Source organism: Drosophila virilis, chromosome 3 (assembly GCF_030788295.1).
Source record: "Drosophila virilis strain 15010-1051.87 chromosome 3, Dvir_AGI_RSII-ME, whole genome shotgun sequence".
In the NCBI taxonomy this organism is placed as follows: domain Eukaryota; kingdom Metazoa; phylum Arthropoda; class Insecta; order Diptera; family Drosophilidae; genus Drosophila; species Drosophila virilis.
The window spans coordinates 17899420-17926084 of NC_091545.1; the positions used below are offsets into that span (position 1 = coordinate 17899420).

Here is a 26665-nt window from a genome sequence, read left to right on the forward strand (position 1 = left end):
CGGATGTGCGCCAAAAGCAGCAGCGGAAACGTTGCACAATTTTGCGGCGACACAGCAACGCGGGAAGGGATAGAGAAAACGAGAAATAGCGATGACAAAGGGTGCTGGATGCGAGGGAACGCGACATAATGAAGTCAAAAGTTGGCCAAAGAGTTCTGAACGTTTTGCTAATGAGAGCTTTGAAAGGCGACAGTGATTATCAGGGCCGGGCTTAAAGTTGAGTCGCCCAAAACAAAATCACAGTTTTAAATCCACTTTCAACGTAATTTCGTACATTTTCGACTACGCATGTGCTTGGCTAAACCCACTCAAAAAACCCTAATAATAATGTTTGGCGTGCCACCAAAACTGAGCGAAAAATATTAATTTTGAAGTTGGTGCTGCTGATATTTTTCGACCCAGGCGACACATTTATGATCCTACATAAATTTCTGAGAGTGTGCTAGAACAGCAAGTGGCGAGGTCTGCGTTTGATTGATACTTGTTGGGGGCAGCGACGTCGGCAGCGCCGCCGAAATGTGCAGAGCAGGCGTTGAGGATGACATTGACGACGACGACGCTTTTGTTTGTTTACGCTGTCAGTGTTATCGTTCTTGTTGCGGTTGTTGTTGCTGTTGTCATAAGCAACACAATTTAATAATAGATTCATTACCCACACATACATAATATTAGCAACTCCCCTCGCGCACACGCACACTCATGTGCGTGCACCCCACTGATACTCAGCCACATATGCTCCTAGGGCATAGCCTGCCACTATGGCTAGCAAAATATCTCTGAATTTCCCATACGAGATTGAAGGGAAGCCACAGCTTTATGTGTATCATTATGCGAACAGAAAATAAGTGTCTCTATAAAGAATATAATAAATTGAATATATTTTCATCAGCAATAACAGCAAACAAACTCATCAACAGCAGCAACAACAACAACAATATCAATGAAAACATCATGTTAACAAAATGGCTGAGAATGCCGCCAGAAAATGGTGGCAATAAAACTAATAGAGATTGGCGAAGGGTCCCACAATGGGGCGACAAGTGATATGTTGTTGTTAACAAAAAGATAGGGAGACTTGTAGAAATGAATTCCAATAAGCGAGAGTAAGAAAAAACAGCTTTTCAATAGATACAGTTAAGGCGAAACTAAACGTCTATCTATAGATACACATGGGGATATGCACTGAATGTTGATAATGATACATTATATATATATATATTGATATAAAATATTCGTTGCGGTTCTGAAATTGTACAACATTTTAAACATTTATTTGGTTAAGATTTGACGGCAAAGTTCTTTACTTTGCTCTGGCTTATCCTCTACAATTTTTATATTGTACAGATGCTGTTTCCGGTTAAAAATCTGAGATGGACGGATATGGGTTTTACTGTGGTTTTGTGGGTCCTTCGATATGCGTAGCATTTTGAGATAATTGTCAGAATTCCTCGCTTTCTAGTTGCCTTCCAGCGCAAACGAAATGCCCCGAAGGGGTAAGCTGTTTTCTTTTTTTGAATCTTACTTAGTTTCTCGGCTTATTGAGGGCTGGCACTCAAATCTTGCTCATATAATATAACTATTGCAGATTTCAATCAAAATTTATTATTCGTAAGGAAATACTACATATATTTATGCGTACTTACTTATGTATAATAAGCCCCAATTTCCTTTGCGTCTAAGCCAAATGTCGCACTGCTAACTATCATGTCCTATCATATATTTCTCATATCTGAAACTATCAGCAACTGAGCGCAAACGAAACGAGGCGATGAAGCGCCGACATTTTGGAAGTTTATTTGGCAGCCGGATGAAGAGTAGATGTGAAAACCGCCAAGATGTGCCAGCATTTTAACGCCATCAGGCGGCTGCTCCGGCTGCTCTTGTTTATCTGTTGTTACTGAAGCTTATTATCTTGCACAGCCAGGCAGACCCAACACCATGAAACCCTATCTAGAGCAGAAGCCTTTTCCATAAGCAGACGCGTCTCTTGCGACTGCCCAGAAGTTTCAATAAAGTTCGCCCTTTTCTTGGCATAAAAATTTCATCTGAACTTGCTTTGATAATTTATTTATTTTTATTTTCCCATAGTTTTTGTGTGTGCTTTTTGTTTTTTTTTTTTTTTTCTGTTGTTGTATTCTTGCTTTCTTTTGGAATGGTTCTAATCAATTCCAAGTCATTAAGCACACGCATGAGAGCTGTCAGTGTGTAAGTGCGTTTGTGTAAGTGTGCGGCAATTTTGTTTGAGTTAAAGCTATGGGGCTTTAAGCGCGTTGCTGGCCATAAATCAGAGGCGTGACGGCGCACAAAGGGCAGCTGACAAAGCTCAAAAGCTGTGCGGGTAATTATGACTAATTAACGTGCCGAATAACCGCCTCCTCAACCAATAGCACCTCTCTCCTGTAGCCTTGAGTGCCCATCGATACGAGAAGCTGCGCGTTTGCGAGTTGCCTTAATAAAATCATAAAATTTGCCTCGAGCCAACATTAAAGGCTTTTGGCCAGCCATAAAAACGTCGTCGTTCGCAATCCCAATGCCATTTTGATATGCCCCACACGCGCCGCAGCTGATAAACTGAACAGCATCGGGCATTTATGGTCTCACATGGTCGCTGGGACTCGATACGTAATGTAAGTGGCGTAAATTGTGGTCAAGAGGATGCCAGCCATACGTGGCACAGAAACAATGCTACATAGCGCCAACCGAAATTTTTTCAAATATGTGTATGTGTGGCTGATCAATGTCCTACAGTTGCAAGCAATTTTACGATTTTTTATGAGCGCGTGTGTGAGCGTGCCTGCGAGTGTAAAATATGACAGTTCACGTCTGCGTATTATATAAAATGTAATTTCAGTTAACAGAAAAATTATAAACTGCGCCAGGACACTTTTGCACTTTCCACTTTTTCGCTTGTAATGCTGGTGCTTTATATTTGGACTGCTGCCTTAAACTTATTTTCAGACTTGAAGTATATGTACTACTACGTTCCTTAACATTATTTACTATCTAGGTGGCCGGAATACGCAATTCTGCACGCTCCTTTTGTTCACCGCAAATGTTCATAAATAAGTTGATTAGTTTTTTATGTGGTTAGCGCTGAGAGACATTTTGAGTGGCAGCCCAGGGGCTGGACGCCACGGCAGGATGCAGCATCAGGACAGTAATTGAAAATGGTACTTAATGCGTGATTATTATATTCTCTGAAGCCTGCAAATAACATGACATGGCGAAAAGCAACACTTCATTCTTTATTATCTATCCGCACTTATTGTCCGTGTATATATGCTGTGTGTGTGCGAATAAAAAGTGCGTGTTAAGCGGCTTTTGTACTGATCAAAATGCTTGGACGCAAATATGGCCAGCTCAGATTACTTGGCAAAACATATAAATCTCTGAAATGATTTTTAAAATACTCTGCTTGACATACAAATTTTTAAGCGTTTCGTATACAAAGCCTGAAAGCTTTAAGTGTTACAAGAAAAAACATAAATATGCTAGAGTTTTTTTGAAGATTTTTTACAGAAGAGATCTTGCTCCCAAACTTAAATCGAACAAAACCAGTGACTGAAAAGTAAGGAATGCTTGGTTTAAAACACTTTTAGGCTTTCGTTGACGATTTATTTGTACAACCCGACTGCAAACTAATCTTTTTTTTACGCATTACTCTATTCTTATTAAGGTTTTAAAAATGGTTATTGAGCTCTATATACCGGAAAACATTGCTACTGTTAGCATGTTAGCAAGCAAAGAATTGATTTGACATGGAAATATAACATAAATTAAGTTGTTCGTTTCCCAGAAAAACCATTTACCATAGTTTTGGAAGTTTGAATGACACCCAAGAGAGAGCCAGAGAGTATCTCCTTGCCGACAATTCTCTATTTAATCACATTTTTGGCAACTTTAATTATATGATACTGACATTTATGGTTTCCACTAGTGAGGCATCGTTTTAAAAAATTTTCAATCATTTAATGTGGAATTTTACCCAGCTACAAATGCTTTTCACATAATTTGTTGAGTGCGCTGAGGCGTGCAGCGGCATCAACACAGCCTCACACACATCCAGCTGCGATGCCTCACCTAGGCTATTTGTATGCTGTCATGTTTGCAGCGCATCGTACCTAACAGCTCTGGGGTTGTGCGGGGTTGCACTTGTCTGCATGTTGTGCCAAACAGCAACCCTACCACGCACTTGCACTCTCACTTTAATTTCTGTGCCAGTCAGCGCGACCCATGTGCCCCCCAAACAATGTCACTTGCCTTTGTGAACTCACGTGTTACATGCAAATGCGCTTCCTGCCCAGAACAGAAGATTTACAACTCACAACTCGACGTTGTTGCTGCTGCTGCTGCTGCTGGGTTTCTTTGTCTTTGGGTCCTAGCACATGTGGGGGAGGTTAAGGGTGAGCGCAAATAAATATTGTAATGATGTATATGATTTCTTTTATGGCAGGCTACACAAAAGAAGTTGCTGCCTATCAGTTTATTGAAATCTCTTTAGCGAAACGACAACTCGGCTCAAGTGCCGACCCACTTGAGCGCAATTTGAAAAAATATGCAACATTTTTAAGGCATACAATTTTAATGAAGTAACAACCTGGCAAAAAGTCATTAAAAACATGCAAAATACATGTGGCATGCGAAAATCAATAAACAATCAACAATGTATAAAAAAAATGTAAATTGTTGGGCTGAGCGGCAGCCTCAAGGCTGCAATTATATGAATGCAGCTCTCAATGTTGTCAAAGGAGTTGCCTAGGTTTAAAAACGTATAAATAAGAACGCTCTAGTCGGGAGTTCCTGACTAGAATTTACCCTGTGACATAGCTAGATCGACTCAGTTCGTCATCTCAATGAAAAATGTAAATACTTTATAGGGTCGAAGATACTTTCTTTTGATTATTGCATACAATTGCTCGAAATCAGTATACCCCTCTTATACAATTTTAATGGGTTCATGTGAAATGCGTTGACGATTGCATTTTTGAAGTGCACAACCACATGAAGGGCCCATGGTGGTTGTGGTATTCGCGTGCAATTTTAAAGAGTCTGCGATATGCGCGAACAATCTCGTATACGCTTACAGGGACACACATACACACATACCTGGCGTTGACGTGCGAAGAAGCATGTATACCAATTAAATGCAACGGACAACGCCCAAAAAAGTATGCTACAAAAAATGGTAACTGCTGTCAATGACAGCGCAAATAAATGCAACAAAGCGACCGAAAAGCACGCAAAAATGAAAATCGATAGTGCTGCGTATGCGACACACACACACTTACACAGACACACGCATATATACATGTATGCATATTACACATGTACTATGTATACAGAGTTGTACATAGTGTTCCATATAGGCGTTCTGGTCAGCTGCTGCTCGCCATGCAGTGTGGGCATTTGTCATAACAGCAGCAATAATCAGAACGACAAGCCTACAACAGCAACAACAACAGCAACGGCAACGCTAGTAAAAGAGGTGCAGCAACAACAACAACAATAACAACAAAAACAACAGCACGGCATAAGCACGGGAAACGGAAACGGACTGTGCAGGCCCATCCATGTTGACGTCAGTCACACAGCGTGCAAATGTTGACCTACATACAAAACGCCGAGCAAACAGGCGCATAAATGCTACGCCAAACGACAACAGCAACAAACACAACAACAGCAATAAAAACAACAGCACTAATACTAACAGCAACAGCAACAGCTACGCAGAGTGTAGATAAGTCCTCTTTTTGTCCAGATGCCAACGCATTGTTAGAAATATGACGGACATAGTCATAGCTATACCTATAGCTATCGTCCCTGCCGTTATTGTTTTTAATACTAACCAGCATCATAATAGTTATGTAGATTTATAGAATTGGGTTGGCAGTTTTCAAGCTTCAGGCTGCAGACAGCAGCCTTGGTGTCCACTAGCCAGCGGTAGATGTGCCATTAAAGCAGGGCAGGGAAAAAACGTTTTTAAATATAGATTTTATAAAGGTATATCGTTAATAATTATCTTTTCATATTGCATATTAATATTGAGTAGTATTCTTAAAATGCTAAATAATTAAGTTCATGAATTAATATTCAATTCCCGACTAATCGTTTCCAAATCCATTTGCTTGTTTAATTGAAGAAAATAATTTCTCCTCGTATACATTTACTATCACATATTTATATATATTTCAACAGAGAGTGTAATCAAGATCCCTATGAAATTGATATAATGCTTGTGTATCTGTACATTTCAATCATAAATTATTTAATTTTACTTCATACAAAGTCTAGCATAATACAATATTATTATGTGGCTTTGCGATTACTTTACATTTACTACGTTGTACCTCCAAATAACTTCCATTACGTAGGGTCCTGGACTCTGTGACATGTGAATGCGAACATTTGTTTGGTAACGGCCAATGGGATGAAATGTTGGAATTATTTTCGGATCAGCCATATTCTTAAGGAAGTAAACCTTTGGCTGGATGGGGCAGCCATTGATGGTATTATTCACAATAATTGCGTTAAAGACCTGAGCAAACACTTTATTCATTATTGGATTACTGATAAACTGACAGCCGTCTAAGTTTTTAAGCCTGTACATAATTCGATGAGACGCCACAGCACGCAAAACTATGCTAATAGAAAAAGAAGGCGCCGGCTTTACCACCCGAAAAGTGTAGAGGGTTTCTACGTCGGGCGATTTGTGGAAGTACTCTACAATATCGTGATCACAGTTGGTTTGCAGTGATTCGAACAACACCTTCACTTTGCCACGCCCGAAGCTCTATTAAAAAATGTTACATATGGGTAAGCAGATATTTGGCTATGGTACTAAGTAGGCAAAACAGAAGCGAGAATCCTTTTTTAAATGCTTACGTACCTCATCTTTGGATTCAACTAAAAGTATAGGTAAGGTGCTGAGTAGGTATAGCCAAATCAGGAACATTCTTATAAATGCTTACTACCAACTGTCGATTGTTGGATGGGAATGAATATAATTTCTTATGATTATTTTGAGTACACTACATTTGTATCCGAAAATGGATCGAAATAAATTATATTATAAAGTCATTTAGATATAATTTCTATGTGTTGTTAATCGCTTTTTTGCAATGGCTCATTAACCACGAATAAATTGGCAAAGAAGAAAACATATAAAACTCGCATATTCATATTGAGTAACCAAGTATTCTTAAAACGCCAATTAATTTTCAAATAAATCCTTTTTTCAATATTATTTTATTATATAACATTTTCCAAATTATTACTTAAAAAATACTATTTTATACTTCCAGAGAATCTCCATAACAAAAGGTGCTGAACTTTGTGACATCTGAACTCGCATGCTAAGTTGATAATAGCCAGCGGGATGAATGCTCGGCACTATCATGGCTTCTGTCAAATTTTTTAGAAAGTAAACCTTTGGCTCGATCGGGCACTTGAAGAAGGTGTTGTTTACAAGTAAAGCGCGGTAAGTCCGAGAAAGCACTTTGTTCATTAGCTGGTTTTTCAAAAACTCACAGCCATCCAAGTTTTTGATCTTGTACATTATTCTCTGGGACTTCACATTGCGCATGATAATGGTGATTGTGAATGATGGAGCTGTTTTAACAACTCGAAAAGTATATAGTATATCTTGATTGGGCACTTGTCGGAAATATTCCACAAAATCATGATCACAGGAAGTCTGCACAGATACCAAAATTAATTTCCGCTTGCCTTGCACAGCTACCTATTCAATAATGATAGGTTAAAGAACAACGAAACTCTGCACTTAAGGCGTCCTTACTCTTTCCTTCGACTCAACTGCGAGTGCCAGTAACATCCACAAAAAATAAGCCAAAAGTGGACACATGCTAAACTGTAAACTGCTTTTCTTTAAGTAGCTGACAATACTACAGTACAATATACAAAATACAAAATATTGTGCCCAACCATCCAACCAAATGAATGTTACAAATATTTATAAAGTCATAAAGAGATAAGCAGTTGTAGGACCATTAGTTGCTAATGCTTTGAATAAAGCTTTTTAATTAGCTTGCATAAATAATATAATAATATTTTGAATCTAAGAGCAATTTCAAAACTATTCAGCAATTAACGTTATTTAACATCAATTACCAAGCTTCGAGCCGAGCAACAACAACTTACACGATCAATTAAAAAGTTATTAATATTAAATGCGAATGATCTATCCATATATAGTAAGACAGAATGAGTTCAAACCAATATTTATACTCATTTTGTCGCTGGCCGTTTGGCCATCGAGTCAAGCTTTCGTCTTAGTTTGCCAGCTCGTTGGGTCTCCCTGTTTTTGGCACGGGCGAATGTCCCAAAGTGCCAACGCAATGTAGTGCCACCTGACAATGTCTAATGATGATGGAGTAAGTGCAGCAGCCACTACATAATCATGACCATAACGTTACAGCAGACGCAGTGCCTATTGATGCTGTTGTTGTCGTTGTTGTTGTTGGTGCTGGTTTTAGTGCTGTTGATGTTGGCTACGTGCAGACACGCAGCCATCCGACCAACCAGACAACCAACCACCTAGCAAACAAACAAGCTAACGCTGCCGAAGCCAACGAGTGTTGCAGTGGTAAGTGAGCTGTTGTGGGGGCGCGGGGGCGTGGCATTGGCGGTTGTTATCGCACACAGGGAAACTCAATGAGTCAATGACTTTCTGGTGTCGTTCGTTGATGCGCGACGCGGCTTCGTTGTCATTAGTAACAACACCGACACGCACTCACTGACAGGCACACATACAAGCAACCAGATAGATACACACACGCTCTCACACATGTATATACACGTTCATTTGTTGGCCGGGCTGCTGTTGTATGTTGGTTGCTGTGGGAAATGTGAGCGGGTCCGACAATAAATTTGGCAAACAAACACGTTTTGGCTTATGTTTTATTGTTGTTGTTGCCGTTGCGGCTGATGTTTTGTTGCTTGTCCTTGGCGTACCCAATGTGTGTCAACGGCAGGCAATGCTGTTGTTGCGGCTTTCCTTTTTTTTTCTCATTCTGATTGTGATGCGAACTCTTATTCTGAAGCTTTTTACGCATTCACGCGCCCAAATTGGCCAGCAGAATATAAAGAATACAAAAACAAAATTATATGCCGCATGCTTTTAGGCTAAGTAATTATCTTTTTTTTTTTTTGGCACCCAGCAACATTTGGCAACCATTTGCTATGGTTTTTCCTACACACTACACATAATTTCCCTTGATGCTCATTAGCCGCGTCCCGTACCAAAGCAGGCAATATTTATGCGCGACCGCAGTGCTTAAAGTGTGAAATTGTTTGCCTAATGTCAAGTAAATTATGCAAATAAATTATGAGATCATAAATATGTCCGCACAGGTTTCAAATTAAGCACAGATTTATTTAATATTCTAGGCTTTTGGGCCGACCCTGCAAATTATTATGCTTCTTAGAGCTCCATAAATTCAAGTTAATTCTGTGTCTCAGCCCAAACAGTATGAATGTTGAGAATTGGCTTAACTCAGAACTTTTGGAATTTTTCGTAAACACGAAGGGTTATGTGCAAATATGTGGCATCAAACAGCAGCACAACAATTAAATCATTTCAAACGCTCACCCATGGAAGACGGCATTTGCCCAATGCCCCTAGCGGCCTGGTTGACCACCTAGTGTAAACATACACCCAGTGAGCACAGCTGTTTGGCCACCCCCACCTCAAACTGGACCTCTGTTCCGCTTCGTATTCGTGCCTAACCACAGACAACATTGTGCGGGGCGCATGCGCCGAGCTTGCAGTGCTGCCAACTGCACTGCAAAGCGGAAACACCAAAGCGGTGGCAAACGCCGAGCGGTCTTCAAGTCAGTTGCTTTTCGAGGCTCGTAGGATACGCACGGCTCTGGCTCTGGCTCTGGCGGTTGATAAAATGCGGCAGCTGAGTGTGTAGTGAATACTGTAAGTGAGTGCTGTGCTGTGCTTTGAGTGCGAGCGGTTCGAGTGCGAGTTCAAGTGGCGGTGGCTTTACAAGTGTGGTGAATAGGCGCCACCAAAGAGCACACTAAAGAGAGTACAGAACCAGAGAATCGCAGAGTAGAGCTTGACAGGCTCGTTTGCGGAACAGGCATCGCAGTCAATTCGAATCCTTGCACGCGTGCAGTTGCCTGGACAGAAGTGTTGAGTGAGGTTGTGTGAGCGCGCGCCTTTGTGCTCGGAGTGTGCCGGCTGTCGCTAACTTAAACAAATTAACAAATGATCAGCATTTAATAGTGTTAGAAATTCCTTTTAAAATGGTGCCAAGCAACAACAATTAAAAGCAAGTTTCTATAATGTAAATTCGCTAGAAGAGTGCTACACAATTCGAATCAAAATTGCTCAACAAATTGTTGTGTGAACCAAGAAGCAATTTTCGCCAAGCCAAAAATATCAAAACAAAACACACGAAAAACAAACAAACAAAAAGTAAAGTCAAAATCAAAACAGGAAACCGGAAAGCATGTGGATTAGTAGCCGCCTTTTTGTGATTTGTTTGCTGCTCAGGTTCGGTAGGTGCAACTCCATCTCTCTCTCACTTTTCTCTCTTACTCTTAACAAACTCTTAAGCCTTGCTACCATCCCTACTTAGCCGAATCGCTAGGCACGCGCCGCAAAGTATGCTTAGATTTTAACTTGGCATTCTTGTGTGTGCTTGAACGTGTGCAAGAATGTATTTTGGTATGCCCATCAACAGCTGACGGCATGTTTTCCTTTTTATGCTCTCGAAAACTTATTATTCTAAAAGGCGCTTAGGCTCAAAGGGATTTTTGAAGATTTAACGCGAATTACGAATTATAGGAAAGCAAACTCTTCGATTAAATTGGTGTACCCTAATTTATTTATTTCAGCTAAATATGTACAAATTATGTGTGGCCAAAATATATTCTATACTCTGTTTATAATATATATAATTTTTGGTCCGGTTAAGCCTTAAGGTTAAGCTTTAATTTTTGGTCCGCATAGCTTCATAGTTTCAAGCACACGAATTACAACAATTTTTGCAACATGAGGCAAAGATGTAAGACAAGCACGCACATAAATCTTAATAGCATATATGAATACAAGCGATTTCAGAGAGGTGTTAGCATAATTTATGGCTGAGTATTTTGCACTACGCACTGAGTGCAAATGATTTAGCCACGTTATGATATAGGCAAGCCCATAAAATGACGGTCGTAACAACAAGAACTAAACCAGCAAACGCGCAAAATGCGTATACATAATAAGAAATTGCCTTATGATAAAAATCCAGGCGTCAATTTATACCACAACATTTTGGTGTGTGGCGGGCTGTGTGTGCATAGCGGACTAATGAAATGTGTCAGAAACAGAGTCAGAGCACTCGATCGAACCACAGCAGACCCATCAAACTGTTAACACAAGCACATACACTTTATGGCAAGAGGCTTTTGGAAATTTGATATTTTCCAATTTTCATTGCCTAGCTGGGTGTTTTCATTTTATGATGGCTACGGCAATAACAACTGACGCACATATTTATTCCAGGAAAAATTACTAAAATGCCATACAGATATTTTATATTCCATGAATACATATACATAGTAGGATTTCGCACTCTAGCTGAGGTTGAACCAAATGAAAAATATGCAAATGAAATTGTTGTTCAATGTCTAAGGGGCGCTCACATTTTTTACGTTGTTATTTCATTTTCATGCGGATAAAAATAAACATAAAATATAATGCGCTGCATAAAATCAGCACCAAGAACAACAAAAATTCGATTAAGCCCAACACAATCCAACCCAATTTAACCCAAAAAGTGCTTCACCCTTAACGTGGAAACAACGAAATTATGAATTATTTGTGTTGGGCTCAAAATGGGCTGTTGCACACTTAGATTGATTGTACTTTAAATCTTTTGTGACAAAAGCTTTAAATTGGTAGGATTAATGATGCTCCTAGGCAGGGGCCAGTAAGCTGGCTATAAAATTGAAAAGAAAAATGATCCTAAAATAATTGTATATAAACTGTTTTCGGCTTATATAGGCTAGCAAGTGCCCTTTCTATGAAAGTAAATCACAATCAAAATTAACACATCTTTATTTATTGAATAAACAAATATCTAAAGATCGTATTTACTACGTTTTCTCTCCAATTGGTATTTTGGTTAAAGATATTATGATAAAATAGGTTTGGTGCTTTTGGCATATTTCTGGCATATTTCATAAATTTAATAGATCAGCTTCTGTTTTTGGTAAATCAAAAATATCTTTTTGTGAACGCATAGTAGCTTCGTCAATATTTGTATTTGGCAATATTTGTACTTTTATTGTTACTTATTATTCCACGAGAAACAATTTGCGCAATATTTTCACATTTCGTTGCCGTTTAGGCTTTGCTTCACCGAGGTTGGCTTGTGTGCACTCTGGCTTTAAATGGGCTTAGGGCCATGTTTAAGCTTTCGAGTTGCTCCAATATAAAAAATGAATTTACAATTATTACTGTTGCCGTTGTTATTATTGTTGTTGCTCAGTGCGCGTTGGTCTGTAAACGTTTTAAGTTCTTTCAACCTTTTGCGGCAACAATATTTACTTGGAAATACACATTTCTACAATTGTGTGGGCGCGAGCTTGTATGTTGTTGACGTTTCGTTTGCTTGTTTTAGAGCATAAAAATTGAATTTCCTGTCTTTTAGGTTGATTGCGCAAAAGGCAAGGCCCATTATTTCCGGTGCGTAGCCATTACCAAGTGGCAGCATCTGATCTAAGTATTTCCGATGCCTTGAAAGTCACTTAAAGTATTTGTAGTTCAGCTTTAATGCGATTTGGAAACTAAAAGTGTGTACGTTTTCTTGTTGTCAGCTCATGCGAAAACCTCAGAAGGCAGCACTATTTCAACCGGCTCTTACGGTTATATACATTATGCCTGCAGCATTATAAATACAGAGCTGCGAGCTTGCGAGGGCAGACAGTCCGACGAACAGACTCACTCATTCGCACTCGCTCAAAGGAAAAAAATAATTTCAAAAAGTGCCAAAAGGGCATAATCCACAAAAAAAAAAAAAATGGTCTGAGACGCCTCGCAAAACAACCCCTCAAGTCGCAACGTTATCGCCAAGTTGATGAGAAATACACATTCCAAATGAAAGCCAGTGGAAATGTGCGATGAAAAAAACGAGCGGAAATGCGAAGAAAAGCGCTGTGGAATTGAGGTGGAGAAGCCAACAGCCGTGCTGTGCTGTTGCAGCTGTGGGAGTGCAACGAACTGGCATCCAGTTTTACATTTTGCTAAATGGCAACAGCTTTAAAATTTGTTAATATAAAACCCATTTTTGATCTAGGTGCTTGCAAATTAGTAGTCAACATTGGATACCAGCCTACGTAAACACTTTTTTTATAAATTTAATGAAGAGGTCTTTGCAAAGTTTTCTTCTCTAATAATATAAAATGGATGGAGCTATCCTGTAGCGGGAATTCTGAACGTAAGCTGATTCTTTATGTGCCATACACAAGCCCAAAAGTCTAAAAATCTTTCATGGCTTAGGCATGAAATCCGCATAACCCCAAATGTAGCACAACTGACTGAAACTAATCGCGTGAGAGTTGAGTTCGTCGCATTAGCCGCAGGAATAAGGTGCGCAAATAGGAAGATGTTAATGTTGGAAAAGTCGAAGAAATAGAAGAAGAAGAAGACGTACTGGCTTCGGGATAAAACATATATACAACAGGAACAACAGAACACACGCACAGCAGCGCTCGCAGCGCAGACTCTTTGTTTTTACAGGAAAGAATAAAAAAACCTACAAGTGGATGTATACACACATACACACTCCCGCTCACATGTGAGTGTGCTTTGCGGCACATGCTCGTAAAACATACCCTTTCTATCCGAAAAAAAATATACCGAGTGCCAAGCGTACTCAAGACATACTTGCAATAATTTTATGGCCTGACAGAGGCCTCGTCCCGCTCGGCCCAAGCAGCGGGAGCCATGAAATCAGCGGGGAAAGCGAAATGAAACGAACACGGCCAGAGACCGGAGACCATAGACGAGCAGAAAAATGAATCCAGAAAGAAGTTACATAAAAATCCATGATGCCAAGCATAAAACAAAAAGCGCCTGGACAGGCACAACAACAACAACAGGAGCAACAAGAACAAAAATATACAAAAGCAAAAAGAACAAAAACAACTCTAATTGCAGACACAATGACTTGGCGGTACGGCGCAGCCGAGCGAGCAGAGAAGGCAGGGCGGAGTAAGAGGCTCCTAGTACCAGGCTTGAACGAGTTGCAAGGATTTGCACAGCGCCGCAGGGAGAGCTGCTTGGATGGCACTGACAGCCGAGGCGTATTCATGTGGAATTTGAAGCGAAATGTCAATTTTAGATATACATAGCAACATATATATGTCTATATACAAAAATATACGAGTATGCATGTATATTAAAAAAAAAGTACACTCAAGCCATAGACAAAAATGTTATTCTAATTTAAGATAAGGCAAAATCTGTTTGCAAAGCGGGACGAAAGTAAGAAAGCCTATTGAAATGGACTTAAATGAAAAGCTTGGGAGATGAAATACACAAAAATTTAAGTACCCATTAAAGGAGTACAGTTCAATGCAGTTAAATGGAGCTTTGAGTAACCAAATAAAAATATGCATATTTAAATGGAATTCCATATTTGCTTATGCCAACAATTTAATTACCCTTTAAGATATTTGTGTTTAATTTCCCTTGTTGAATGCATTTTTGAGATTTATTTCGATTATTAAAGTGTGCTTCGTTTGAGCAAGCTCAGCCATGCAAATAAATGGCTCTATTTATTACACTAAGATAATAATTTATATGTATTGAAAACAATTTAATATATGCAGCTTATATATTTGTTTTCTTATTGACTTTCCAGATGCAACGATTAGCGAACCCTTTGAAACACATCTGCGTGGTCCCGGCTTTGTCATGGAACCTCCGGGTCGCGTTGAGTTCTCCAATTCATCCGGCGGCTGGCTGGATTGCTCCGCCTCGGGCAGTCCACAGCCAACGATCGATTGGGTGCATGCGGATGGCACGGCGGTTACGGAGATTCATGGCGTGCGTCGTGTCCTCCGTAATGGCACACTCGTGCTGATGCCCTTCGCCGCGGCTGCCTATCATCAGGATATACATAATACGATATATCGCTGCATTGCCAGCAATTCCGTAGGCCGCATTGTGTCGCGTGATGTGCAAGTGCGGGCGGGTAAGTTTTTGGGGCCAGCCAAATAGTCAGCCGAAATGCACAATATATATTTGTATATTTTTGTATTTTTACATTTCTTGTATTTTTTTTTCTTTTTGTGGCAGTCGTGGCACAGGCCTACAAAGTGGATGTGGAGGTATTATCCGCTTCGCGCGGCTGCACTGCCATTTTGCGTTGTGTGGTGCCCACGTTTGTCAAGGAATTGGTACGAGTGGTCTCGTGGGTTCATGAACCCGCTATCTACATCTACCCCTCGCTGCAAGGCGGTAAGTAATGGTGGCAAAAGGGCATGGGGTGTGCATACTTGCAACGTCTATCTGGCTCACTGTCTACATGTCTGCTGCTGACGTGGCAGCGGCAGGAGCTTCAGCTGAAGTTGCAGCCTCGGCCCTCGTCTGCATCCTTGTCCCTGTAGCGGCTTACCAAGCCAACAAAGTGCATTGTTTGTTTTCAGTATTTGCCTCACATATTTGCCTGCTTAACTGTCGTTGCTTTGGCCATATATTAGTACGTGTGTGTGTGTGTGTGTGTGTGTGCGTGCACATGTGTGTGAGTGTGTATGTAAGTATGCGTGTGTGTTTTGCCCTGTGCTTTGATGCATAATTAACATTGTCCTTTGGCAATTTGAGAAGAGCTTTTAACTTTCCTTAACCCTGCCCCAACGAAGGTGCAACTTTGAGCAATGATAAGCAGTTAAGCCTTTGGCAGGCGCTTAGGGATGCATCTTTTCAAAGTGAATTGTATCTTACAGTTTCTTTTATATACATAAAATACATAAACTTTATGATAGGCATATTAATTCTAGACTGCTTTTTAAAAGCTTTTTATTTTCCACATTTTAAAGTTTCTTTAAATTATTAATCAAATTGCATTTTTCTTTTCTTAGGGTATATTTCCTTATTATTCCAAATAAAGACTTAGTTTGTACAGACTTGTAATTTTCTTGATAGATGATATGTGACCGAAATTTCGTAACGCAAATACGATAAATGTAGGAAACTGTTTACGTTGTTTGGGGCAACACTGTCTTAATGAAGAGTATTTACTTTCTTCTTTTTCAGATGGTAAATTCCATTTACTGCCCACTGGCGAGCTGCTCATTCACAATCTGCAAGAGAGCGATGAGTCTCAATCCTTCCGTTGTCGCAGCATGCATCGGCTAACCCGTCAGGTTGTTGTCAGCTCGCCCACACGATTGCGTATTAATTGTGAGTGAACCAAGCACAGTAACAGATTTCTTAGACAGAGACACAAGTACACATGCATACATGCACACAGATACACAACGACAGAGAACTAACTCAAAGACTAACCAATGTCAATCTCTACTCATACAGCGCATCGCGGCATTATATCGCCGAGCGTTGTGGAGCACACATCTCATGTGCAGGTATCGCAGGATGAGGGCGCGGTGCTGTTATGCGTGGCACAGGGTTGCCCTTCGCCTGAATATAGGTAGGTACCATGCAGGGCATAAAATCGATGGCACTGCCAGCCAGCTAGACACATTACTGGCGAAACTTTTGACGTTGACAGCATTGCTTTTGTGTGATGCCGTGGTGTGAGTTAATTGGAACGTATATAGATTCACACCTACAGAAAGACACACACTCAAGCACACACACAAACACATGCATTAAATATGTAAGCGTTTAGCGCTGTCAACCACATAAATAGAGCCGGCGTTGGAACATGGCCAGTGATTGTGTAAAATGTGTCGAGAGAGTTGCCAACTACAGAACGTTAATTAAAATATGAAGTTAGTGCGTTGCCTACCTTAAAGTTAAACTATCAACTCGACGCTCTGCGGTAGCTAACGGTGAGCTTGCGTAATTTGTGTGCGTGTGTTGAATTAAAGACAATGGGACAGATATAGATGTACGTAGTTGTTCAGGAGCCAGGGAGGCTGTCTGGCGGTAGGTGTAGCACACATGTGCACACATAATTACGCTTTGATAAGCAGACAAGTAATAAAAAACTTTTGCAGCTCGGCAGCGGTGAGCCGAGAGCGGAAGCGGGGGCAAATTTCCGAGATACAATGCCAGACTGTAAACGCGAAACAAAAGAATCTATGTGGGAAGCCAAACCACAGGCGGATAGATGGATAGATTGCTGAGTAGCAAATAAAACACAAAAAAAAGAGATAGAAAATAAAACTGTAGCCATTTCATAATTAATAAAGCCGGGAGACTGGCGGGTAGACAGCGACGGAGACATTGGCAAATGAGCCAACCATTGGGATTAATGCAACATTAAACAAAGCGAGAGTAGATAAAACAATCCAGAATAGGGAGCGGGGTAGGTGTGTACAACCGGCATTGTTCAGAAATGAAATACGAAGGACCTGAACTTGTATTTGTTGTGAATAAAATGCATTTAAAACATTTAAATGGTGGGCAGTATCCAATATGTTTTGCTTGAAATATTGAATTTTTGAATGAATAAGTACTAATAGAAAAGTGAGAATATCTTAAAGTGCACACTCTTTAAGTGTTTAGTTGTTAACGATAAAAATGCAAATACTTATGAAAAATATGTATCTGTGCTATTTTGTGTACTCTTTGCAGCTGGTATACTCAAAATGGTGCCGGCCCGCTGCCCGTTCTAAGCGGTCCACGGGTGCGACTCCTGGGCCCCATACTGGCCATTGAGGCCGTGACAGGCGAAGATTCGGGCGTTTACAAGTGTACAGCCAGCAATGTGGGTGGCGAGGCCAGTGCCGAATTGCGGCTCACGGTGGCCACGCCCATTCAAGTGGAAATCTCGCCGAATGTGCTCAGTGTGCATATGGGGGGCACGGCCGAGTTTCGCTGCCTGGTGACCAGCAATGGCAGCCCCGTTGGCATGCAGAATATACTCTGGTACAAGGACGGACGGCAGCTACCTTCATCCGGTCGCATCGAGGATACGCTGGTGGTGCCCCGCGTGAGTCGTGAGAATCGCGGCATGTACCAGTGTGTGGTGCGACGGCCCGAGGGCGATACATTTCAGGCCACTGCTGAGCTCCAGCTGGGCGGTAAGTAGCAGTGACCAAAAAAACGAGGAGCTGCCAAGTAATTGCAGCTAAAATATTTATATGAATATCCGCAACCACATTGGTCTTACAGATGCTCCACCAGTGCTGCTCTATAGCTTCATTGAGCAGACGCTGCAGCCGGGACCAGCTGTAAGTCTCAAATGCTCTGCAGCCGGCAATCCAACGCCGCAAATTTCATGGACATTGGACGGATTTCCGCTGCCATCAAACGGAAGGTAATTGAACTTGTTGAAAACGGGCTCTGCAAGCGCACTGGGCGGCGGGGCCGCTGCGGAGTATGCTCGGCTATTGCCAACTCTGCGGGTGGCTTTGCAAAAAAATAAAAATGCGACGGAAGCTGCATTTATTGCGCTCGTTGTGTATATTTTTTCTCTTTACATCTTTTTTTTTTAGCATTTGGCTTTTAAAACATCGCACGTATAGAAAGTGGCTGCCGACTGCCGACTGCCATGCCTACCGAGTGGGCGGCTCGGCGCCGGCTTCAGCGTTCATTCACTCTGTGGAGGGGCGCAGCCACAGGCACAGTCTAAAGACTTGGTGTAGCCCACTCTTGTGTCTGGCCAAGGTTTTGACTTTGCCTTTCTATTTGTTAATTAAGGCTTGGCAAGTGTGTTGTTTGCCTAACGCATTTAATTACATTTTTAGTTTGGCCAAGAGCCAAATGCGGCAACTGCCATCTGGCGACTGCTTATTAAATTCTCAGTGGCTCTTTAATGACATTGACATTTGCATTTAACAGTCAAGCTGTGCAATAGTTCGCTTGTTTGGCACAAACAAATAAAATGCAACAGCACATCAATTGATTGGGGGCCTCTGCTACAACCTCTAACCCCTAACCTGCCACTCCCGTTCGAACCACGCAGTCGCAATCCTGTTGGTGAGGGGTCTGGCTTTGATGATGCTGCTTTGACATTGTCGTTGGCATTTCATTTGAGTTCTACTACTGATTTTTCAACTTCTTGCAGTCTGCACTTCATTTGCAGTTTGTTGGCAGCTGCCACTAATTGTTTGAGTTACGTCTGTAATGATTTGCAAGTCAAAGTTGGTCTGTTGACCGTCGACTGTTGACTTCTGTTGTTGATTAAAAAAAAGATCTACTTCTTTTTATTAGCATTGACTTTGGCTGTCATTTGGCTTGCTCTTTTTGCAGACCAATAAAAAATCATAGCAGCGTTTTAGCTACCAACTGCACTTTATTGTTGCCCAGTGTTGCAGCTGCTGTATTTTAATTAAAACTTATGGCACATGCTGACCTGAGGGCCACCATGAAATGACTCATTTCAAAATTGCAATTTATGAAAGACTTACAAGATATAATATAGTCGTTTTATGTCGTAAATCATGTCTCGGAGAATTTCTGTACATGTGCATAACTTGTTTTAGACGTAACATCAAATGACTTTTAATTAAGGCGCGTTTTCATTGTTGTTTTATGAATTAGAAACTTATCAATATTTGATAAAAATGTTTGAATAAAAATGCGTATTTAACGTTGCTGTCTCCTTTACTTGAACCGTACATTTTGTCAGCAGCATATGCCACACTTTGGCTTACTATGCATAAAGTGCAGATAAAATAAATTGAAAAAAAAATTATATATGTAAAACGCTTGAGACTGTCAACGGAAAGTTTATCACGACTTTGTCATGAATTTGCTTTATTAAAGTGTTCAGCTCTTTTTTCCTTGTCCCTCATTTGAATACGTCCAGCTTGTGTAGAGTTTGGCTGACCACAAGGCACAAATTGATTACAAGTATTTTCGAGTGGCCAGTGCAGAAATTTGTTCAAAAACTTGCAGATACTTGGTCCTGTTGCCCGTGGCTTTAATTTAAAAGTTATTTAAGCAACACAATTTTGTCAAATAATGCCATTAGGCATTATACTGCAGTGAAGCGGAGTGTTTGAGGGGCTGGCAACCTAATTTGTAAGTGCTCGGCAGTACTGCATACATTCCGTTGCTAACATTGCTTGTTGTAATTGCCGAGTTTTAAGTGGTTTACAGTATTCGGTTTAAAGGTATATCAACTTGGTAACTGTATTTATTTAATACACACGCAGACAGCCACACAGACAGCCAGGCAAACAGACTGACAGACAGAGAGATTGGCACGAGTAGAGCAGACAGGCAGGCAGGCAGGCAGGCAGGCAGGCAGCCAGGCAGTCAATGACGGGGCTCAGCGAGGAGCCGGAGCTGAAGTAGACGCCTTGGGGCGGAAATTAAATGATTGCGCGCACGAGGTAACGTAACACTCAAACGCTCATTTTACGCCATTTGGAAAAGTTTGTCTGCGGCATGTGGCATGTGGCAACATCGAAGGCGGTGCCGCTTGCTCAGGGTGCCTGCTTGTGGCATGTGTGCGCATGATGCGCTTGTCTACAGCTGCAGGCATTCTTGAAGAAGTGTGTGTAATTTTGGCTTGAATAATTCAGCGTTAAGTGCGGCCCAAATAGAAAGTTGTACGAATTAATTTAATAAGCAAAGGATTTGTCTGCCACTTGCAAGGGTCACTAAAGTTAGTGCAGTTGTTTTGTGTTGCACAATATTAAAAGCATTAACTATTCCCTGTCACAACGTGCTATTAACCAAAAATAGATGAAGGATTTCCTGATTACATTATCGTGAATCTAATTGCCTTAAATATTTAATTGGCTTTATTTGTGATCTACAAAAGTATATAAAAAGTCAGTCTTATTAGCTGTAATCCATTATACTCTTAGCACGTTACGCCAAGTGGAAGCTCTGTTTATACAAATTGAAATTCATAATTTTGTAAGTTTGCAGACAAAGTTTTTCTGTTCGCACTGAATTTTAAGTTGCAGCTGCAACAATTTTTTTCCGTCCAAATCAAGCCACCTACCTACACAAGAAAAAACACACACTCAGACTTACACAGCAATCAACTAAAACAGCATACAAAAGCCGCGCCAAACTATTAGGTTTATTTTGTTGCAAGCAAAGCGCTTTATGCCACAGCCTGTCCTGCCCCTTGGCCCGACATATAGAATCCCCTATACCTTACACAAACAAGCACACACACGCTTTCGCTTAAAGTTTTGTAATGGCGCTTAAGCTGCCACTCTATGGTGGGATGATGCCGGGTAGCGCTCGTCCTGCCATGTGCGGATATGTGCAACTTTGTTGCAATTTTGTCGTGGCATTGTTTCAATGCGCTCAAGTGTTGCAGTTAGCAGCCATGTCCATGGCTGAGCATATAAGTGTATGTGTAAATATGAATGTGTGTGCGTCTGAGTTTTGAGCAGCTTCATTTTCGTTTAACTACAGTTGTTGGTTTTAACAAGCGTCGCGCGACTTGTGGGCCACTTCATAAAGTGCCAACCGCCAGCCGCCAAGTTTTTTGGTTGACTTTGCCACTTTCTGGGGAAATCAGCGTCCAGGAAAGTGCATTTACGAGCAGTGGGCCAATGTGAATGCACAAGCCCTGCCAAGGCAGCTGCAAAAGTTAATTAAAATTGTAATTACTTTTCCTGCTGTAACTCTAATGCCAATTGAAATGTAGCTAGCGCCTCGCCCACAAACTAATGAGCCGCTTGCCGAGATGCTCCGTTTAACAATGAGACGCCACAAAGCCGCTTGTGTGCTGTAAGGATGGGTATCACATGTATGTGCATGTGGCAGCTCTGCCTGTCTGTGTGCCACATGGCGTATTCGTAACACGGTTTGCTGTAATTAATGTCTTTGCCAATAAGACGCTAAGCAGACGGCATGCAAACAAACAGACTTAATGCCAGCTTGAGTGCTCATAAAATCCTTTTTTCATTATTTGCAATAGCAGCGTAACGGCCGCATTAAGTTGAGCTCGTATCTGATGGCATTTTCGCTGTTGTTGCTGCTCCTACTGCTACTTATGGGCGTGGCACATGACATTGAAAACGGGGTTGAAACTATGCTAAGCTTGGCAGCTTGACAGAACGACAATCTGACATGTGGACAGCCTTCATTACAGCTAAATAATACAATGTTACGTATACGCCGTGTTGTGTCGAAAACAAATGAAGCCCACAGCCAAAGGATTTGGGTCAGCCTGCCTGCATATGAGATGCGCCTTGTTGAGTGTGTACAAATATGTGTTCGTGTACATGCTCTCGTACACTTACTAACATGCATGTAGTTGCTCGTTAATGCCCCTGGCCTGAGCGCTTAAAAATGCAAAAAATAAAAACAAATCTAAAATGCATATCGCATTGCGCATACCACGCGCGGGCCACGCAAATGCTTTTGGTATTAATGTATGTGTTTTATGGTATTTTTCTGTCTTCTTTTCCACAGATTTATGATCGGACAATACATCACCGTGCATGGAGATGTAATTAGTCATGTTAACATAAGCCATGTCATGGTCGAGGATGGCGGTGAATATTCCTGCATAGCTGAGAATCGTGCGGGTCGTGTGGAGCATGCGGCTCGCTTGAATATTTATGGTATGTGCTACATTCACAAAACACAAACGGCCCCACCATATGCATGTGTTTGTCTGTGTATGTAAACAGCTACTTTACACATGCACTTAAATGTTTTTCAGTTCTGTGAGCTTTTGTTTTGTTGTTTTTTTTTTTTTTTTGTAAGTCTCTGTTTTTGGTGATTTTCTGTTGCCTACTTTTGCTCGATTTCGTTTCACAACACTTTCGCCATGTTTCTACCTCTTCGTTCCGTTCTCCTACCTTGTCTATCTTTGTCTCTGACTGCAGTTTACTTTGCAGCTCTAAAGTGTTGTTCAAGGCACATACACTTACACAAGCACACACATACTCGAGTGCGGTGCTCGCTGAGGGCCTCGTCTACCTTGTTTTTGTAAAAAATCAAATATTTTTGTGTCGCCGAGCAAACAAAATGGCGTTGCCAAGCAGAGGGAAACACAAGCAAAATAAAAGCCGTAGCAAAAAAAGTGCGGCATATATGTTTGCGCTTAAAGTTAAACAAAAAAGAATAAGTTTTTTTCGCCATGCCGAACACTAGATACCCTTGCAAGCACTTTGCAAATTTTCGATATGCCGGTGCTTAAATAAGATTTAATTTCGAACAATTTTTTCCAATAGAACTTATACAGAAAAGGAAAGGTACGGGTAAAATTAAGCTTACGAAATTGCTAAGCTCGCAGATAAAAATAAAAAATCTGCTATCATTTTGGAACCTATATGGTTTTTGTATAACTAACTATATTAAATAATTATTTTTTCATTTGCCAAATATTATATATAAGCATAATACTTTTTTGCACAATTAGCAAAACAGTATTACACATAAATACCGAGATTTCATTAATGAACATTCAATTATCCTATGCAAACACAATCTTAATCTGCATGGTTACGAAAATGAGACAAGCCAGAAACGCTGTTAAAGCTTAAGCAATGCAAATATCTCACAGCAACGTTTATCTTGTTGGAACCCACGCTTTGTCGCTGATTGCGCGACTTGGTAATGGTGGTGATTACAAAAATCTCGCCCTTACCAGACACAGACAGCGACACCAAAGCGCACTCGTATGACATGCTCGAAAATTATGCATACTCCGCAGAAATCTACAAGCACAACCCGCAGCCACAGCACAACAACTACAACAACAACGGTGGCTGTATAAGTTGTTGTTGCTGGCAGGCGGCATTTGCTGCATTGTTTCCTTCCGCATTTTGGAGGGGCACAACGAAAAGTGTTTCGGCGGCATCGCACAGAGTCTGTCCCTGGCTGCCAGGATATGCATATTACATTGTACGCTGCTTCCTGCCTTTCCTTTTCGCTTCCTGCTTCAACCTTTTTGTTTGTTGTTATATTTGCTGTTTGCCTTACATTTTAGCTGCATTATTAAATGAGCAACGTGTGCACAAATCTGTTAAGCACTTAAATTTGTCAACCGTTTTCTCCCTAGGTTTGCCCTACATACGCCTCATACCGAAGGTGACCGCTGTCTCGGGTGAGACATTGAATCTGAAATGTCCGGTGGCCGGTTATCCCATCGAGGAGATACACTGGGAGCGCGGCGGACGCGAGCTGCCCGATGATATACGCCAGCGTGTGCAGCCAGATGGCTCGCTGACCATCAGTCCGGTGCAGAAGCACACAGACTCGGGTGTCTACACGTGCTGGGCCCGTAACAAACAGGGTCACAGCGCCCGTCGCAGTGGCGAGGTGACGGTCATAGGTTAGTATATATTTATGAACTACCAATTGTCGGCCATTTGGCCTGTTTTCTTCACAGCGACAGCAACGATGGCAAGGGACACAACAAAATAAAAAAAAAAGGACGCCAAGTGAAAATTAAATTTTAATTATTTACAGCAAACTAAGTACATAGGATGATGGCTTAGGTTTTGATTTTGCCTTTATACTTATTTTTCGAGTTCCCTGCCTTTGCTTATACCCTAATTAAATATGCGCAATAATCCAAGCTTAAAAGTTTTAAATTTAAACAAACGAGCCAAAGTGTGAAGGAGTACGAGTCAGCGACCAATCCAGCGACCCTTTCTTTGCTTTTTGTTGTTATTTTTTTTGTTTTAATTAACGAGTTCGCGTGCTAATGAAGCGCGACGTTAATTAAATGTTCATAATTTGTAACCCTTTTTGAATTTTTGCCCTTGCGATGCAGAGAAGTGGGCCAAACTTTTTGTAATTTCACCGATTGCTGGCTCAGCGCAGGGTGCTTTTCCCACTTTTTACTTACGTTTGCCTTGACAAAACCACTTTCAGTGCCACCGCGTCTAAGTCCCTTTCAAACATCCATACTGCAACTAAATATGGGCGACCGCGCCTCGCTGACCTGCTCCGTGGTCAAGGGCGACTTGCCGTTGACCATCAATTGGCGCAAAGACGGCCGCCCCATCGATCCCACACAGCATATGTCCGTCAAGCAGGTGGATCAGTATAATAGCATTCTGGTCATTGACAATCTGGGCAGCGATCACACGGGTAACTATTCGTGTGTGGTGCGCAACTCGGCGGCGGAGGTGGAAAACTCACAGGCGCTTTTGGTCAATGGTAAAGAAACGAGTTTCCGAATACACGTTTACACAAACATATACAATATACTTATTTAAATAATGATCTTTAGTTAAAAGTAGAATGCGTTTTTTCGTATGCACTTTGTTTAATGTTATCAACAACATCACAAAAAATCGACAAAAGAAATTTCACTTGTCCTGCAATAATCTTTATTCACCTGTAAATTATGTTAACAAAACGGCATTTAGTTATTCAATATTGTTATTTAACATATCGTTTATCTTTTTAAACCACTTTCACTTCAACTTTTGGAATGTTTGTACAACTAAGTAAAGTACTATTTCGTAGAGTTTAACAATCCTTTAACAAAACTGCGAAGGTTTAGTTGTACATATGTATATGTATATGTATGTATGTATGTATGTATATAATAAGTGAGATCTAGATTAATTCAATTAGGAAACCGCAAACAGCAGCTCAGCGTGGGATCGACATCGTGAACTTCGACGAAAACAACGACATCAGTCAAAGGGTGTGTGGGTGTTTGCAGTGACATTTCTTAACGTTTCTGGTTGCTCTTTCCTTCTTGCAGTACCGCCGATCATAGAACCGTTCGCCTTTCAGGATGGCCTGGCCGAGGGTATGCGCACTCGCACTGTTTGTGGTGTCTCCCGCGGTGATGCGCCATTGAAGCTGATCTGGCTTAAAGATGGCGAGCCGCTGCCCGAGCTGCTGGGTGCCAATGTCACCATGCTAGATCAGTATAGCTCGCTGCTGAGCATTCCCTCGCTGTCGGCCACGCATTCCGGCGAATATACGTGCGTGGCTAAGAATCCGGCAGCTGAGATCAAGTATACCGCTCTGTTGCAGGTCAAAGGTAGCGTACTAGGTTACAACCCATAACACAAACAACACCAAACTATACACATATACCAACACACTTGCCGCATTTAACACACATAACAGGAACTTAATTAACTCAAATTTTCACGATTGCCCCTAAATAATAATAATTTTTGCTTTCTCGCTGATGTATTCAAGAAAAGCGCTTCTTAATGGTTTTGAGTTTTTCATTTTATTCATTTTATTTCTAAGAAATAAACTTTTTGATGCTTGTAATGTGTCCTACAAGCTAAAACGTAACTGAACGTTGCCTAACTCTTGCTTTTAGCAAATGGTGCTTTGTTTTTGACGCTTTCACTCTACCAAAACAAAAAAAAATTAATATAAAAACAAAACCCCCTACTAAAACGAATGTCAGGAATTGCCCTGCTTTAAACACCCATGAAATTATTTATACGAATCCTTATACCCTTAAGACGCTTTGGCACGCTGTGGGTTTTTTTGACAACAGTTTCACCAGGTAACCTCATAAACTGCACTGCTTCTTATTCGCTTCGTAAACAAAACTGCAAAATTATCATATAAATTTAAGTATTTACACACATA

General features: G+C 41.0%; 3 protein-coding genes across 9 annotated transcripts in view; 1 reads left to right on the forward strand and 2 right to left on the reverse strand.

The window, feature by feature from the left end:
* Positions 1-6322: 6322 nt before the first annotated feature.
* LOC26530682 (uncharacterized) lies at positions 6323-6952 on the reverse strand. The gene is made up of 3 exons (XM_015176149.1): positions 6887-6952; positions 6671-6790; positions 6323-6535 (listed from the first exon to the last, which is right to left on the reverse strand). Exons 1-3 carry the CDS (start codon positions 6950-6952, stop codon positions 6323-6325), a joined length of 399 nt encoding a protein of 132 aa, XP_015031635.1.
* Positions 6953-7270: 318 nt separating this feature from the next.
* Positions 7271-8529, reverse strand: LOC6623767 (uncharacterized). Its single transcript, XM_070207878.1, has 2 exons — positions 8422-8529; positions 7271-7738 (listed from the first exon to the last, which is right to left on the reverse strand). Exons 1-2 carry the CDS (start codon positions 8527-8529, stop codon positions 7271-7273), a joined length of 576 nt encoding a protein of 191 aa, XP_070063979.1.
* A 1328-nt stretch (positions 8530-9857) lies between these two features.
* Positions 9858-26665, forward strand: part of Dscam2 (Down syndrome cell adhesion molecule 2) — a 28121-nt gene continuing 11313 nt past the window's right edge. For 3 of the 7 annotated variants that reach the window (XM_070207923.1, XM_032434555.2, XM_015175895.3), the window contains exons 1-10: positions 9859-10530; positions 14892-15224; positions 15329-15490; positions 16286-16432; positions 16562-16679; positions 17792-18240; positions 18332-18476; positions 22550-22701; positions 24147-24419; positions 24965-25252. In XM_070207923.1, coding sequence (XP_070064024.1) covers positions 10482-10530; positions 14892-15224; positions 15329-15490; positions 16286-16432; positions 16562-16679; positions 17792-18240; positions 18332-18476; positions 22550-22701; positions 24147-24419; positions 24965-25252 — 2116 coding nt within the window. In that variant the 5' untranslated portion in view covers positions 9859-10481. Of the gene's footprint in view, positions 10531-14891; positions 15225-15328; positions 15491-16285; positions 16433-16561; positions 16680-17791; positions 18241-18331; positions 18477-22549; positions 22702-24146; positions 24420-24964; positions 25253-25808; positions 26094-26665 lie in introns of all 7 variants that reach the window. The other 4 variants (XM_032434557.2, XM_070207924.1, XM_032434556.2 and 1 more) reach the window with 2 other exon arrangements.